The following is a 17,211-nucleotide window of genomic DNA, read 5'->3' on the forward strand; positions in this document are numbered from 1 at the left end:
AGAATCAGGCACCTCATGTTTCAAGAAAAGTGCCTTAAGTGCAGTATTGGACCAGAATTCCAAAGAATTAGACAACTGCTGGAGAGCGAACTCGTTGATCCTCAGGAAATTGCCGACAAATACAATTCTATCGACTCCCTAAAATACATGACGAAAGTAGACTTGATTGACAGCACAAAGACGTGAAATAGAGGCCAGGTTGTTGCAAATCATAGTGAGAGTGGCGAGTGCAATATCCTCTCTCGTAGCTTGCTCCCTTGTAGAACTGTCGATCATATTGCCAAAACTATCGTGCGTGTAAGGAAATACCTGGAGGCCACTAAATAGCCAGGGAGATCCCACTCGACGTAGTCTCCACCATAAATGTCGCGGACAAGTTTGTCGACTCGACTGTTCTCGCCTCGGGCGGCCAAAGCAATGGCCTCCTCATAGTCGTGACAACCAATGAGAAGAGCACACAATCCTTGGAATGTACCGCCACCAAGTCTACTGGTATGTGTAAAATAAAATACCCAGAGCCACACACTCTCGAAAACTGATCCCTCGAATCCACTCTCATAATGCTCACCCCCGAGCCCACATTGACCACTAAATACGGCCGGTGGTTGTCCAGGGAAACATAATGCTTATTGTAGTGGTAATCCAGGCAGTAGCACTCCCCTGATATGTCGTTCATGAAGTGCAGTCCTCGAATCACTGCTGTCAGCTCGTCCAGTCGCTCGAAGGAAGTCCCGATTGACTTGGATACTCTCATTTGTGGATTACCTTCAACTCACTCTCAAACTTAAATGCTCCTCCGCCAGTACAGCACAAACCGTTCTCTATCCCCATCTGCCTCAAGACAGCAATTTTGTCAGGTAGTTCCGCAGTGGGGAATCGTATAAAGAGAAGTGACCCAGTCTGGTTGTTGAGTGTGACTTGAGCCACTTCTAAATGTTCTTCCACTTCGCAGCCCTCCACTCCCAAGAGTGTTTTGACGTGACCTGAGAGCGAAGGAGGAAGAAAACAGACCACTTTAGTGAGGGTTCCGCCCACGTCGATTCCACATTGCATGTAGTTTATTCAAATTAAAAGCAATTTAAGGATATTTGAAATAGTTCATCATTGGTGACTGTGCTCTGTCCACAGTTGACCATCAACATATTCGAGTAGGGATAATGATGACATTGACGGGTTAATAAATCGTGTATCAAAATTCAATTTGAGTGCACTGGACGATCGAAAAATGCATTTTCAAACGCAAATTGGAAGAAATTCTTCAAATTAAGTTTCAGGAAGTCGGAATGTCGCGTTTCGACTAATACTTCAACTCATCTGCTAAATTCGAAGATAATTCTACTTGAACCAGCAAAATGGGCGATTTCCCAGAATCCATTTTGTTTCTTACCTATTTTAGTGTTAGGGAACATGAAAACACACATAGAAGAGATCGATTACTATGTTAGATAGTTCTTGAGAATTAAATGAAGCAAATTGTAATTAAATTTTACTTAAAATTCAATTAAATAACTATAAATCATTTATTTCTTTTTAGATAGGTAATTCAGCATAGCCAGTAGGAATAACTACATCAGAGCTAACAAATACTTTTCTTTCTATTTTGAAAATTTCATAAACATGGGCACATGACCAGCTACATTGGGTCCTCGTAGTCCACAAAAGACTTTATAAAAAATATTTTGGAGGGTGGGTTGAATAGAAAAGACAGTTAATTTCTACATCCATCTAGACCAGGGGTGCGCAAGTGCGGCCACTCAGGTTTCATCGAGTGATCCCAGAGGATGATGTCGTCTGCATAAATTACCATTTCAGTACGAGCATTGACTGGCATGGACGCAGATGCCATAAAGACATTAAAAAGCGTGGGACTCAGCACAGAGCCCTGAGGGACCCCGCGAAGGACTGTTCTGACTTTAGAAAAGACCCCCTGATGCCGCACGACTTGAACCCCGACAGCCAGCGCCTTAGACACGGAGAGACCCCACACGTGGCAAAGGAGCTCCGGAGGCCGTCGTGCCACACCGAGTCGAAGGCCTTCTCGATGTCAAGACTAACTAACATACCGCACTCTTTCTTCTGAAGAGCCCACTTCATTTCAGAAGACACCGTCCATAAGCACTCTCCACACGAACGACCCTCCCTAAAGCCCCATTGGAACTCGGGAAGGGCATCAGCCACCGTCAGCTCCTCCAAGCCTTCGGTGCATGATCCTTTCTAAAATTTTAGATACAGCGGGAAGCAAGAAAATGAGCCAGTATCCCCCGGAGACATCATGAGGCATCCTGGATTTTCCGATAAGGATTACCTCAGCCACTTTCCATCTAGAAGGAATCATCCCAAGTCGCAAGGTCCCGCTAAACAAGACCTGTAAGGCGGTGATGGCCGCAGGCGGTGTAAGGCGGTGATCAACAATATCGAAAAAATAATGCAGAAAATGTGCGGCCGTGGAAGAGAAGGAAAAAAAATGCTATGCGGCCGCAAACCAAAAAAGCTTGCGCACCCCTGATCTAGACTTTCCAGATGAGATGTTGTCAGGTAAAATATAGATAAACATCTTGCAGTTGTGAATTATATCAAAATCCACGTTTTTTCCAGATTCGAGAATCGTCAAAATGCTTTAAAATTAATATTTCGATGTAGATAAAGCCGAAATCGACTTATAAACAAAATTATTAGGTTTGTTTTAATTAACAAATAAAAAAGTTGTAAAGAAAATGTATTTATGAATTATTAATATATTTACGAATTATTGCAGTTCTCTAAAAATATATACAAATAATAATACTTGATGGTGTGAATCTACGCGATGTGGTCGTTTATGCGTACGACGGTCATCAATAGTAGTCAAATCTGGAATGTACATTCTCCACACACGATCTGTTCATTCTTAAAAAATAATTACCTAAGAAAAAATTAATATCTCGGCCTTCTACAAATGAAGATTTACGGTGTTGTGCTATTTTTGATGAGCCAGTAATAATGCTGTCTATAAAATCGTTTGTGACACTGAGAAGAGCCTATAATTTATCATATATAGGTCCACTGTTTGGACTTCATTATCCATAATTATGTTCATATCCACGCTATCTATCAACTCCTTTACTTTCTTTTTATTGAAAATAGCATATTTGAACATTGGGTGTTGTGCAGTTGGCGTGACACGACGACTCATAACAAATGGAACTATTTTATTATATATTTATAAAAATTTTGAATTATAAAAAATTATTTTAACAAATAAAATTTTTTTAACTAAAGAATCCATTCAAGTCATATCAACAACAACTTTGCCTTTTACTCCCCCATTTCGTAGGTGATGGTAAGCTTTTGGGAGGTCCCTCATTCCAAAGACAGAATCAATCATTTGCTTCACCTTAAATACAGAACCAAAATAAAAACTTGAGCCTGCTCTACCATCCGACCAACAAAATCGAGGACCTTTACATCTGGCCTATAAAATCCATAGACATATTTCTTTCTATCAGAAAATCTCCCCAACATGTCATAAAGCACTCCAAAGGTGCCAGAAATATCACCCGCGTCGATCTGGTCAAAAATACGAGAAGTAGTAGAGACAAGTCGAGCATTTCTGCTGAGTAAAATATGGCCAAGCAAGTCTTCATTTAACGTGGGAACAAAATTGAGAACAAGGTCATATCCATTCCCCGCCACTGAGTTAATTTTTATGAGGTAATCATCTTCATTTGAGTCAACGACAATGTTTGTCCCCAAAGATTCCACAAATGTGGCTGCATGAGATCGACATGTCCCCACCACGACCGAATCTTTTGAAAGAATTCCTTTCAGATACTAATCAACTTAATAAACGAGTAGAAACTATAACAGCAAAGGAACCAAGTCCTCCTGATGCCCCAAGAACAAGACAGCGAAGAGATCGGCCTTCTATATTCTTCACTCCAGCCTGATTTAAGCTGGCTAGGAGCGTATTGGCCACAAATGGAAGTGCTGCTGCCTCGACGTGACTCAAGCAAACTGGTTGGGAAGAAAGCTATCAAATCAGATCTTATGAGAACTTTATCTTCGCTAACTCTTACTATTGTGCTGTGAGTTCCCTGGCGTTGGAATATTCCTAAAGATCCCCACACGTCATCTCCAACTGAAAATTTATTACAGCCCTGGCCAGTGTCTATCACTACTCCACTAAAGTCTCTTCCAGGGACAAAAGGAAATTCTTTTTCCGGAAATATTCGACCAATTGATTTGAGTCGACTAATTTTGGGCAGAACTGATCTTCCATATCCCTCTATTTTGTTGAGTTTGGAATTTAAACCAATCATCATTAGGTCGATGGGGTTCACACTGGCAGCTTTTATTCTTACAATTACGTCGTCCATTCGTGTGATCGGAGGAATTTCTGTTTCACGCAATTTTAATGATTCAAATCCACCATATTCAGTTACGGACCATGATTTGTGAGAATTGTTCCTTTTTGTAAATTTGAGTAGATAAGTAATATTCCTTTTACAAACGGCCAACATAGTTTTTATTGAATATTTAAAATAAATAATATTCGAGAACGTAATTTTAATTAATTGAGGTTAATATTTAAATAAAATCTATAATTATTATCAACTGTTTCGATAGTTCTCAATCTTTAATAGCCAAAAAAGTTCCTTGTCGAGATCACTATTCTGCCACTGATATCTCTTACTTCACGTCTTTTTTCTTTCAGTTTCTTTCTGTAATGAGCAAAATTGTTCTTGCATCGAATTTGGCCTTTTAACTATTCGTCTTGGGACAAAAAGTTTCTTTCCTTCGAGAATTGTTAAAATAGTACATGACACGATAAAGTTAACGATGTTAAAACTGGTCAGAGCATAGTCAACTTAATTTGTGAAACTTGTCGAGTCAGCGTTGTTGTATTCAAAATAAGCTGTCAATTTGTCTGGACGAGAGGATATGTTGTCGAAATCCAATATTACAAAATTGGATTAAATATCTAGCTAATTTTGAATTTTTTAAATATTTATTTCAAATTTATTAATCTAATCATCACGCTTGTTATTATTTGTCTTGCCAGTTTATCCTGCACTGAATGCGATTTTAGTGTTTAGAAATACTGGATACATTATTTCTCTTAATATATAAGAAGAAACATTTCAAAATGTAGGTTTTTATTAATTCCAGAATATTTTATTGTTTGAGCTCTTTTCAAAAAGCGTAATATCCTCCTATGAATTTGGAGGTTTTTTGAGATAATCATTGAATTGCTGCATTCTTTTTGGCTATATCTTGCGATCTCTTTGATGCTTGCCTATCTAGTCTCTCTCTGACATTTAGTTTGAGACGTGCGTTGGACTGCACATTCTCGAGGGCGGAGGGTTCAACACAGCCAGAGAAGAGTAGGAAAGGTGTGTGAAGTGCCCCTTTGGTACACTCTGAAGGCTCAGTATTTTGTTAAGCAATTAAATAATGTATTTTCATTTAATACAGAGGGTTAGTGTTCAAAGTTCGGCCGTCTCTAAAAATCTCGAACTTTGTTGGATATTTACTTATTGTTACCCCATATCACCGAGTTATAGAGAAAAAAAAGTCTTAGCTAATCAAGTGATCCCAAACCATGGAAATGGAGGTTTTGTCCGACGTGGACGAGAGTCCTGGATGGCTCTCCAAAAAGGGCATTTCGATAGCTCAAAACAGGGACGATTTTTGACGTAGTTAAACAAAGATTCGTATAGGGGACTCACAGGAATAAAGGTTGTCCTCCCCATTTTTTGTTGCCTTTTGATGAAAACTGCCTAAAGGGTGTTGGATAAGAGGTTCCGGTCAAATAATCTTTTGCGGCTTCATAAATGGTGGATAATTTCATTAGGGAGGAGCGGGAGATGGCCATCGACCACGATTCGCTTGCGTAGGTTAGATTCCGTTGTATGAATTGATGATATACTGTTGATAGGGCTTTAGTGTTCTTACTGAAGGGTTTTGAAATCATTGTTAAATATAGACATGTTTTTTAATTTTTATTATTCTTATGTTTTCAATCCTTTAATTTTATTTAAGTTAAATGACAGTGTTTTTAAGTATTTGCCATTTGGGCTGCGTATAATATTCCATATACACGAATGCCGCATTTCTGCAAATTTAATGATTAATTTTTTGTTGTAATCGTTTTTAACGCAGTATTAATTTTTTTCTCTTTATTACAGTATCTTAAATCAACGGCATTGTACCTTCTTAGTTATTATAAAGAGCATTTTTATGGTATATTTAAAATTTTTGATAACCTGGAAAATGAACATATTTTAGGAATTTGATTTGGTTAAATTAAAAGATGAACAAAATTCCTCAATTCTAAAAGTGGAATTTGATGACATTCTATCTGATTTTGAATCTTTATTTTTAACGATTAAATTTATTTCAAATCAAAAGAGAAATAGTCATTGGCAGATAGCCAGAGTATTGCCTCTGACTATTGCTATAGATATTCTTTCGATTAAATACCGGTGCTCACACGGGTCGCCGGTAACCCTTTCGATTAATGAGGCAATACGCTGGAGTAGGGTCCGAGTAGAAGGCCCCTGTATTCCTGACGTCTCAACAGCCAGGGGGACAAACACTCTCCCATTCCCAATTCCAGCGTATTTCTCAGCTTTTCTTTTCTCAGTCCGTTCAGACGGGGCTCCAGGATTCTCGATGCATAATTTGATATTCTGATTAGAAAAGGAGTTCACACACGTGACGTCCCAAACCAGACACTTTCCCCTCTGGAATGGAAATGTAGTCATCCCATCGGGTCTTCTGCCGTCCTCTACGAAAATCCCTGCAGGTTCCAATTGTGTGTGGAATCCCGCAGTTCGAAGAAATCGACAGATGATCTTTATTTAAAAACTATTTTAATTCATGAAACATTTATGTTGAATGCTTAAAAAACTGATCAGCTGCAGATAAGAATGATGGGTTTTACAGGTCAATGGTAAAAAATATTAGATCAGAGTTTGATCATTAGAAATTAAAGCATGTTGAAAATATACAGAAAAAAATTATTCGAAAATTCCCGAATTAAATGGGACTATTCAGAACTTCAACTAATTTTCGAAAAATGATCTCACAAACGGAAAATTTATTGCTTTATATGAAACCCAAATGATATGACGCAACATTGTCTAATTTTATCCAGCGATACAAGAAGACAGGCACAATCCATCGGAAACCAAGATCTGGAAAGCCAAAACTACTTAATGGAAATTATTTGAAAAAATTAATAAAGTATTCCGAAAATAATCCAACAAAAACGTTAAGAGAGATCTCAGATGAAATTACGCAACTAACAAATAAAACAATCTTCTCATGAATATTTATAAGAAATCTTAACGAAAATGTTTTCGGTCGAAATCGACTTTTTAATCAAATTAAGAAAATCTTAGTATAACTTGAATTCTTTATCCCAATGAATTCAATCGACAAGCTATCAAAAATTTTGAATCGCGATGAACAAGCATGTACATCTAACCCGGTTCTAACCAGAATTAGTAAGCCTCCACTACGGCCAGTAGGTCTGTCGCTTCTTATAAAGATAAATCCTAAAAGCCAGGATATAGGCTGGGCGCGGGTTTTGTTTCTTGTAAGAGGCAGATATCAATTGAGTGCTTTTCCAGGAACATTTTCAGTTCAGTGATTTTCCCACTGGGTCCATTTATGTTTAGTAGTAAAATTCGAAGAGATTTCGTAAGTCCAGGAATGGATTCAACATCTCAAAAGAGGATCAGAAGTACCTTTGACAAGAGTGGAAAGTCGTAAGAAAGGGAATGCCGTCCAAAAAGAAACAATTGAACGTTATGAAGGTCTCATAAACCCCCAACATTGATTTTTAATTTTATTTAAACATCAAGGCCACGGTCGAGCCCGAACAAATAGTCACGTAATCCAAAAGCATTCTAGCAGTAACCCAATCCTCCCTCGGTAAACTTCAAACGAGCCCACACAAAATCGCACCGGGCGGCTAGTCGGTTTCGCCGGAAAATTGGTCGGCAATCTAAAGTTCTGAATAATCAGATGCTACAGAGAAGCCGTTTTTATCATAAGAATAACGTTCGGTTAATCTATATGTCCTTAGTTGGGCCTCCTCGATTCTCCTCCTCTTGGTCCAAGATACCAGCAGACCCATGATACGAGGCGTAGGAGATGAACGGTTCAAAGTATTGGCAATAAATGTTTGCCAATAACGGGTGGGAACCGTTCCTCCATAATCCAGATAAACTTCTCACCACTTTTGTTTTCTGTTCACGTTTCCGAAGTGTGTTCTCTGAGTGTGGAGAAAAGTAAAGATGCATGTAGAGAGTCACTCCAAGGACCGTCTGTCTTCTGTTGAACGGCATGGCCACATTATTCAGCTTCAAAGCGACTGTCTTCCTTTCAAATCTTTTATCAGATGTAAAAAGGGACGTAGGGTCTTCGCAGCGTTCACAACGAGCCGGGTATCAGTTAGCCAGACATTGAGGCAATCCATATGACTAAATTAAGGAAAATAATATTTTAGTTGAAAGAAATAACGTTTATTATTAAATTTAAATATTGATCAATTTAAATTTAAGTTTTAGTATAGGCGTCAGCTGATCAATTTAAATTAGTGATTGTCATCGTGGAGCCAGTCTGTCAAATAAATAGAATTCAATCCGATTTGAAAAATTGACAAGTTCATACAAAATGGAGTCAACAGAAATACTTGAGATGACCAAAGAAGGTTTGCACTATCATTTGGTGACACGAGTAGTAGAGGATCAACATGTGGAGGATTTGCGGATGAAAAAGAAGAGTCTACGCCAACCTTCGTAAGAATCACAATCTATAAATCACTAGAATCGGTCTCCAATATCTTAAACTGTTCTTGAGTATGCTTTACGCTTTGTTTGCAATGTGTATCTCTTCCTACGTGGCAGTCATCGTCAATGACACTCGGCCCGACACTGACCAGTACCCTCCACTCCCAGATCTAATTTTGGACAACTTGGCCTACATGGAGTATGCCTTTTACTATGCAGAGTTCTGTGGGATATTCTTAAATATAATTTGGCTACTAATATTGGTGTTCCACAAGCACAGGTTGGTCTTGAATTTTAATCTTAGGATTATTCTTATTCGTCGTTTTTTCACTATTTTGGGGACGATTATAATTTTAAGGACTGTAACCACCAGGATTACTTCTCTTTCTGTTCCAAACAAGCACTGGCCCTGCACTGACGTAACAGTTTAAAATCATACATAGTTTACGACCGACCTTTTCCTCGACCGTTTGGCTAAATCTTATGAAATATTAACACGGATGTCAATGCTAACAAACGGAATTAGAACTTGTGGGGATTACATGTTTAGTGGACACACTGCCCTGATCACCCTCATCAACTACATGATTGTAGAATGTAATCTGTTGTTGGGCCACTTTAGATTCTCCGAACGATCTGTATTTCCTTCGGTCTATTTCTTGGTTTCTGAATTTTATGGGAATGTTTTTTATTCTTGCATCTCACGAGCACTATTCGATTGACGTGTTTATTGCATTTTTTGTGGCTTCTCGGATTGCTTCGTACTACCACGCGTTGAGTAACTGCAGAGTGAATGAGATGGCTTACATGCGCCGGTTCTGCTTTGAGTTTCCACTTTTGTATTTCTTTGAACAAAATGACGACTCGAGAGTATTGAACGAATATCATATACCATTTTACGATTACTTTTGTTCATTCTACCAATCCAGACGTGATCATTCCGATTGATTTGTTATTTAATGTCTTTTCTTTTATTTTTTTATAAAATTATTTTTGGGCCTGATAAGATTCAATTTAATATTTGCGACATTGGTTTTTCAAAGTTGTTGGATACTAAGATTTTTGACTTCGAATGGAAATGGTCGATGCTAAATAACCGGCGATAATTATCGGACTAAGGCCAAATTTATGAAACTCTTGTGGTTTTGTATTATACTTACGAAAATGGTGATTAACTTGGATAGGCATTGCTTTAAGATGTCCAGATTATTTTTTAGTCCAGAATTTACTGGTACCGTGCAAAGTTTCCATTTTATTTTGGTTTATTGTTGTTTCACGTGCGGATAGTTAGACAAAAGGATGTGCATAGTTAGACGAGTACATTTAGAATCTAATATTGATGCTATTATTATTTGTCATCTGTGAATATAGACTTCTAATAAGAATATAAATACACGACTGTTGGGAATGAATAGACTAGTTGATGATTTGGAAAAAGATGTTATGTTGACAAACATCCAGGATATTATGGCTATGTGATTTTTACAAAATCTGTGAAATTGAAAAAATAGTAAATATTTTTAAATATTTTACGAATAAAAATTATAAATAAATTAATTTAGCGCTGTTTGCTGATAACTGTTGTTTGTTGGTGCTATTTTATATTTAGTCATCTAATTTTAGAGAATTTATCATATTAATATTATACCATAGTTTATGAATCAAATGGAATACAAGCTTTATCAAAAAATGGAAGAAATGATCAGCGGAATGTGTAAGCTCACGGAATCTATGAACGCTCTCGCGATAACACAAAAAGAAGCTCTGGCCAACTTCGCTGAGGATAATCATAAATTTCAAAACCTTATCGACAGTCTAGCCTCGAAAAAATCATTTCAGCAAAAGGTTCAGCTATCCTATTCACTTTAGATTTCCGAGAATCACAGTTCTGAGTCATCGGTGAGTCGGTGAAATACTTTATTTTAGGCTTCTGTGAATTCTTACGAAAATTCTACGTTTATTGAAAGGAGTATGTTGCTTTTATAATTAATTCTCTTCAGTTGATGAAGAAGCCTGTAAACGACAGCAAACGCCCGTTAAGTCGAGTGAAAATGGTTTTCCGGTTCCTTGCAGTTTTTTAGATACGTCGAAGGACGAAATGGTGCTTACTACTGTTATTTGTTGTGTCTATTTTTGCAGGACAATGCGAAGGACAGTGAAGTTCCCTCAAACCAATTTTCTGTTTTTATATTTATTAATTTTTAGTTCAACTTCGGGAATAAGACAGATGAGTCTACAAAGCCTTTTTCATTTTTTCAGGGGTTTGGAATTTCCACTTCAAAGTAATTTATTTATCCCTATATTAGTTACTTAAATTATCAGTCAATAATTAATTTAATTTATCAGTTAACAAAAAATCCTATACTTTTAAAACTGTTATTTTAAAATAGTATTTCAAGCGAAAACCCGATAACCAAAACAACTGATAAACTTCCCAAGTTGAATATTATTGATATTGAAATAGTGATTCAATATTCCAACCTGCATTTTCTGCTCCTTCTCTTTTTGGGTTCGTAGTGTCATTTAAGTGATTTATTTAGTTTCAACAAACCATCCATTCCCACTATCGCGTATTACTTTGTTGTGTTTCTGATTTTAGTCCTAACCCTGAAAACCCTATCGATACTTCGTCTCTATTTGGGTAGACGATTTCTTAATTATTTTAGTACGAATCAAATTGCCGATACTACACCAAAATCATCCAGCTCCGTATTCGAAAGTACGTGATTTACCTTAATTTTATAGATTCTTTTTCCGATATCTTTAAAAAGTATGTTTTCTAAAAATATAGCAAGTTCGCAACCTCCGTTCTCATCTGGATTTCAACAAACAGGAAATCGTAGTTTATTCAACCAACCTGTGAAGAGTATATTTGATACTACCAAAGAAGAAGTCCAAGGAGACGGTTGGTCCTAGGTTTATCACTTCAGACGAGGAAGACGAGGGCAATAAGTCTTTTGCACAGAATTACGACGCGATTGTTAGTCTGGCTCCAGTAGAAGTGAAAACCGGGACGGAGAACGATGATGTCCATTTTAAAGCACATTGCAAAGCCTTTCGCTTTAATAATGAGTTGAAGGAGTATAAAGAATTCGGAATTGGGGACATTGAGATTCTTTACAATAAGGAAGCCGGTTTTTATCGCGTGGTAATGTATCGAGACACTGTTTTTTATTTGTATAATATTTTATAGTTGTTGACTGTTTGCATTAATCATTGGATTACGGGTTCTTCGTTAGTTCCAAAAACAATGAAGAAGCCTAACTCGGTCAATTGGGCAGCAACGAATCAGGTTACTGAGGAAGGCAAGATAGAAACGTTTGCTGCTCGTTTTGAAAAAGAGGAGGAAGCACAAAAGTTTATTGAGGTGTTTAAGACTTCTAAGGTTTTTGTTTTCTCTAATTTGCTTTCAGGAGTCTTGCGCGTCAAGATAGTAAATTTTTTGATTTTTTTCCTTTTCGATGATATTTTGTTTTGTGTTATCAATTCATTTGATTATCATATTTAAGATGACTAGCAATAAATGTTTTTATATCCTCCTCGACCATTCACCAGCGCAACTATTGACTTTTCCTGATCCCTATTCCCGATGTGGTTGCAATTCCATTTTTTAGAAAATACAAATGCTTTCTTGTTCATCACTCAGTCCCATGCACGCTCCCTAGTGTTAGTTGTACGCATAGAATTTTTTTCTATTGTTACACCAATATTAAGTTTAGTCAGTAATCTTTTGTCAACATTTGTATCCCGTTCCCAGGTTTCTGCTTAAGCTGTTATCCAAAGCTTACTACCTTAAATTTTATTTTTTGAGGAGAATTATTAAAAATATTTTTTACAGTTAGCGCGTTCAGGGAAAACTTTGTTAATAGTCTTTTAGTTTCGATGGTTTTTCAAATGAATAAATGAATTTAGGATACGACAGTAGTGAAGTCATTGCGTTTTTTTTGATGTTCCTGTCAGGGGTTGATATTGTCGAGAGATTGAGACTTGGGTGGTTTTTGATTATACTGGCCGTGGCAAAAAATTGAATTCCTTGATTGTGCTGGTTTCCTACGCATATGGTCAGTCAGAGTAGACTTAGTTTGAGGGATTGAATTTTGTTGGTTTAATTTTGACGAGGCATACATAAAGTAACTGATACAAATCATTAAAATAAACGACAAGAAATACATCTCAGAATCAAATACCAACAAGAAGACTTCATTTATACTTGTTACAGAAAACTACCCAGAATCAGTAGCATATTTTGGGAGGTAGAAATTCTTTTTAATTAAACATAAATAATTGTAAAAAAACAATTTTAGCAACTTCCAAATTAATAAAAAAGCGCTAAATTTTGCGTGTCGTTATGTCAAAAAATTCGTTTAGTTTCCCGTATGATCCTTACGGAATCCAAATCAATTTCATGGATGATATGCAAAAGTGTTTTGATATTGGAGGGGTGGGAATATTCGAAAGTCCTACAGGCACGGGGAAGTCACTCAGTCTCATATGCGGCAGTCTTACTTGGCTAACTAAACATAGAAAAAACATGGCAAAACAACGTGACGCTCTCGCCCAAGAAATTTTCAAACGTGAACAAGAAAAACAGACTGACTGGGTGTCTCAGCACCACCTGGTGTCCTCTCTTAAACGAAGAAGAGACGAGATTGAAGATAGTCTCCATCAAATTTCACTTCTCAAAGATAAAGAACTAGCACTCGACAAACCAAACATTCTTCGCGTGTTTTACTGTTCTCGCACACATTCTCAACTTACCCAATTTATCGACCAGTTTAAAATGACCGACTTTTCTGGAGAATTCCGATTAGTAACAGTTGCTTCCAGACAACAACTATGTTTAAATGAAGAGATTCGAAATCTACCCTCGCTGAACAGACGTTGTATAGAAATAATCAAAAACAAGACTTGTCCTTATTACAAAGCTTCAAAAAGTGATCTTTTAACTGAGAAAATCTGTTCTCGACCATTAGATGTAGAAGATATGTTCAAAGCCGGAAAAGAGACAGGCGCATGCCCATTTTATGCTGCCAGAGAAAGTGTGGATTATGCAGAATTATTGGTTGTTCCGTATTCTATTCTTTTACATGAACAAACACGTCTAAGCTATAATTTAGACTTATCGGGTCAAATAGTAATCATAGACGAGGCACATAATTTGATGGAGGCGATAAGTTCGATTTACAGTGCTGAAATTCCCCTATCAACTGCTCTTTGTTATTCTGAGATGCTGGGAATATATAATTCAAAATACTCGAATAAGTTATCTTCTTCGAATGTACTATCTATTAAAAAGATCATATTTTTCGTTGACCGTCTGATTGCTTTTATGAAGAAAATGGACCATAAACAGGCATGCTTTACTCTTTCTGATTTTATGTACCAATCAGGCCTGGTTGATGTGCGTGTGGCACATTTGGCTACTTTTTTGGAACACTCATTACTCACAAGGAAATTGAGTGTCTCTAAAGGGGAAGATATGGACTGTGTTGATAAGTTCGTTGACTGTATTGCTTATTACGACTCGTTTGAAGACGGGAGAATTATTCTGAGTACCACCCCCGTTGTCTCTATTAAATATATTCTGCTTAATCCAGCCGCCCGTTTTATTGAACTCGCCACAAAAGCACACTCTCTTGTATTCGCTGGAGGGACGTTAAGACCATATGATGAAATTAAGGAACTGATTTCTCTTCATACGAACAAGAAATTAATTGAACACTGCAGTTCTCATGTCAGTGACTCCCAAAACAGCCTCCTTCTTGCAGTTGGGATTGGTCCTGGAGGAATGGAAATAAAACTTAATTATTCAGCTCAAAAAAACGATTCCCACGTCAGACAAGTCTGTAGTGCATTGGTTAATTTGTCACGAGTTGTGCCTCGTGGGGGAATCGTATGCTTTTTCCCCTCTTATGAGTTTGAGGAGCGGTGTCATGCTGTGATCAAACAACAGTTTGGGGATTTTCTACGTAAGAAAAGAAAGCTCTTTCGAGAGCCTAAAATTTCTTGCCAAGTTGACCAAGTGCTTCGAGATTATGGGATTTCTCCGAGCGAAAGTATTTTGTTTTGTGTTATTGGCGGGAAACTGAGTGAGGGAATAAATTTTCGCGATGATTTGTGTCGACTGGTGGTGGTTGTTGGTGTTCCTTTCCCCAATGTAATGACTGAGGAATGGAAGGCTAAAATGGACTATATAAAGAACAAGGATAACAGTGATAGGATTACTTGCATGCGTGCAGTTAATCAGAGTATAGGACGGGCCATTCGACACAAAAACGACTTTGCTGCAATTGTCCTTTTGGATTCTCGATATGGAAATTCTTCTCTCTCGGATTATTTACCTTCCTGGCTTATGAGAAACCATTGTATTGCTACCAGTTTTCCTCACGCATTGACTGCTCTTCGTAATTTTTTTATTCTCCATAAAGATTCTTATTGATTGTAATTTTTTTTATTTGAGTCTCATTTCCACTTCCGTAGACTCACTTCGAGATAGAATTTTGGTTAGTTATCCCACGTTAGAGAGATAAAATTTATGTTCTGCAGTGTCTTCAAAGTTTGCAAACAAATGATGTCTTAAAAACGGACCGAATTTGCATAAAACCTGGCATCACGTCATCGAAATTTTTAGAAGAGGTGTATACTCAAGCCTGCCTAACAAATTATGAGATTCTACTATCTATATTTTATTTAAAGAACGCTTCTAAATTTTTTTGCTGTGAGTTCTAACTTCTCGCACAACGCTGTCCCCAATTTTGAACACAGAGATATAATTTTTCGACATCCGCTTTTTTGACAAATCAATTAGATCAAAAATACATCTAATATTAGACTAAATATTGATACCCTTCTCTCATGGTATAGGCTCTTATGGGCTTAATTAATACAAGGTGTTGATGAGTATTCTTGCTTGACATTGACAGCAGGATTTATTTTAAAGAACTTTTAATTATTATGAAAATATTTTTGTACACCATGGAAGCAGACACTGCAACGCTCCATACGTATATCAACTTGAGCTTCTTGAAATGTAGTCAAGTGTACAATTTGCCGTGGTATTTAAGTCAAATAAGCAACTAGATTTTTTGAGTCGAATTCCACAATAGAAGTATCCGAACTTGGTCGCAATGCTAAAAAATGCATCAGTCCTCGGATCGAAGTATGCATATGAAACTTTTTTGAACAAACATACACGAATAAAAACAAAGTATTGACTGATAAACACTTAATTCCATTTTACGTAAATTGTCTTCAAAATTTACTCCTTGTTTAGATAAAATAATAGACACCGATGAACAAAACCGGGGATAGGACGTCTCATTGGGAGGTGCCGTTGTTTGTTCTAAATGAATAGTAGCGTAGAGAAGAGTAGATAACGAATTATTCGAATGAAATTTTCATCGAGTATTAATTTTAATATTTGTATTATCTAGACCAGCGGTTCTCAAATGCGGCCCGCAGGATTTTTTTGCGGCCCCTCTAGAGTAACTAACTTTTTTAATTTTTTAATAATGTTAAAATTTAATTATTTATTGATCGTTCCAAAGATATAACCGAAAATAGTTTCGATCAATTAATATGGCATCACTGCATAATTCACCAGGAAAATCTTATCGCCAAGTCCATTAAAATGGAACATGTTTCCAAAAAAGTCGTTAATATCGTTAATTGGATACGCTCAAAAGCGCTCAATCACCGATATTTTAAATCTTTTTTGGAAGAAGTTGATGCTGAGTATGGAGATGTTATTTTTCATACTGAAGTGAGGTGGTTAAGTCGTTCGAAATGCCTTAATATTTTATTAAAGGTTCTATAAATTGCTTCCAGAAATTAAGGAGTTTACCAAAGACAAAGTAATTTCGATGAACTTTACGATGAAAGATGGATTGCCGATTTGGCTTTTTATGTTGATTTAACCACGCATTTGTCGGATCTCAATGTTGAATTACAAGGAAAAGGCAAACTCTGTTATCAGTTATATGGATATATTTCTTCGTTTATCGAAAAATTATATTTATGGATGACTTCCCTTAAAGAGGGAGATACATCTCATTTTTATTCACTATCTGAAAACAACGAAGGCGCTGCTTATGAAAAATACATATCCATAATTGGTGATTTAATTAATCAATTTGAAGCACGTTTTGGGGTACATTTATATAAATTTAATTTTTAGAATTTTAAAGAATTCCTTCTCTTAATGAAAATATTCGCAACTCCATTCAGCGTGGAAATTAAGGATGCGCCTGCAAAGTTTCAACTAGAACTCATTAATTTACAACATGATATAGAACTGCGGCATTGTTCAAAAAAGCGTCCATTATTAATTTATACGAATTAATTCCTCAAGACAAATTCAAAAATATAACACACAATGCATATATGAATATATCAATGTTTGGATCTACTATTTATGCGAATCAATATTTAG

General features: G+C 36.7%; 3 protein-coding genes across 3 annotated transcripts; 2 read left to right on the forward strand and 1 right to left on the reverse strand.

Annotated features, from left to right (window-relative positions):
* Positions 1-3,265: 3,265 nt before the first annotated feature.
* On the reverse strand, positions 3,266-4,499 carry LOC115231677. Its single transcript, XM_029801648.1, has 3 exons — positions 3,923-4,499; positions 3,415-3,617; positions 3,266-3,373 (listed from the first exon to the last, which is right to left on the reverse strand). Exons 1-3 carry the CDS (start codon positions 4,497-4,499, stop codon positions 3,266-3,268), a joined length of 888 nt encoding a protein of 295 aa, XP_029657508.1.
* Positions 4,500-8,826: 4,327 nt separating this feature from the next.
* LOC118761944 (sphingomyelin synthase-related protein 1-like) lies at positions 8,827-9,728 on the forward strand. The gene is made up of 2 exons (XM_036500140.1): positions 8,827-9,199; positions 9,375-9,728. Exons 1-2 carry the CDS (start codon positions 8,852-8,854, stop codon positions 9,726-9,728), a joined length of 702 nt encoding a protein of 233 aa, XP_036356033.1. The 5' UTR covers positions 8,827-8,851.
* Positions 9,729-13,128: 3,400 nt separating this feature from the next.
* On the forward strand, positions 13,129-15,219 carry LOC115231678 (ATP-dependent DNA helicase DDX11-like). Its single transcript, XM_029801649.1, has one exon. The coding sequence runs from the start codon at positions 13,129-13,131 to the stop codon at positions 15,217-15,219; it is 2,091 nt and encodes a 696-aa protein (XP_029657509.1).
* Positions 15,220-17,211: the final 1,992 nt, after the last annotated feature.

The sequence above is a fragment of the Octopus sinensis genome, unplaced genomic scaffold (genome assembly GCF_006345805.1).
Source record: "Octopus sinensis unplaced genomic scaffold, ASM634580v1 Contig18749, whole genome shotgun sequence".
Taxonomy (NCBI): domain Eukaryota; kingdom Metazoa; phylum Mollusca; class Cephalopoda; order Octopoda; family Octopodidae; genus Octopus; species Octopus sinensis.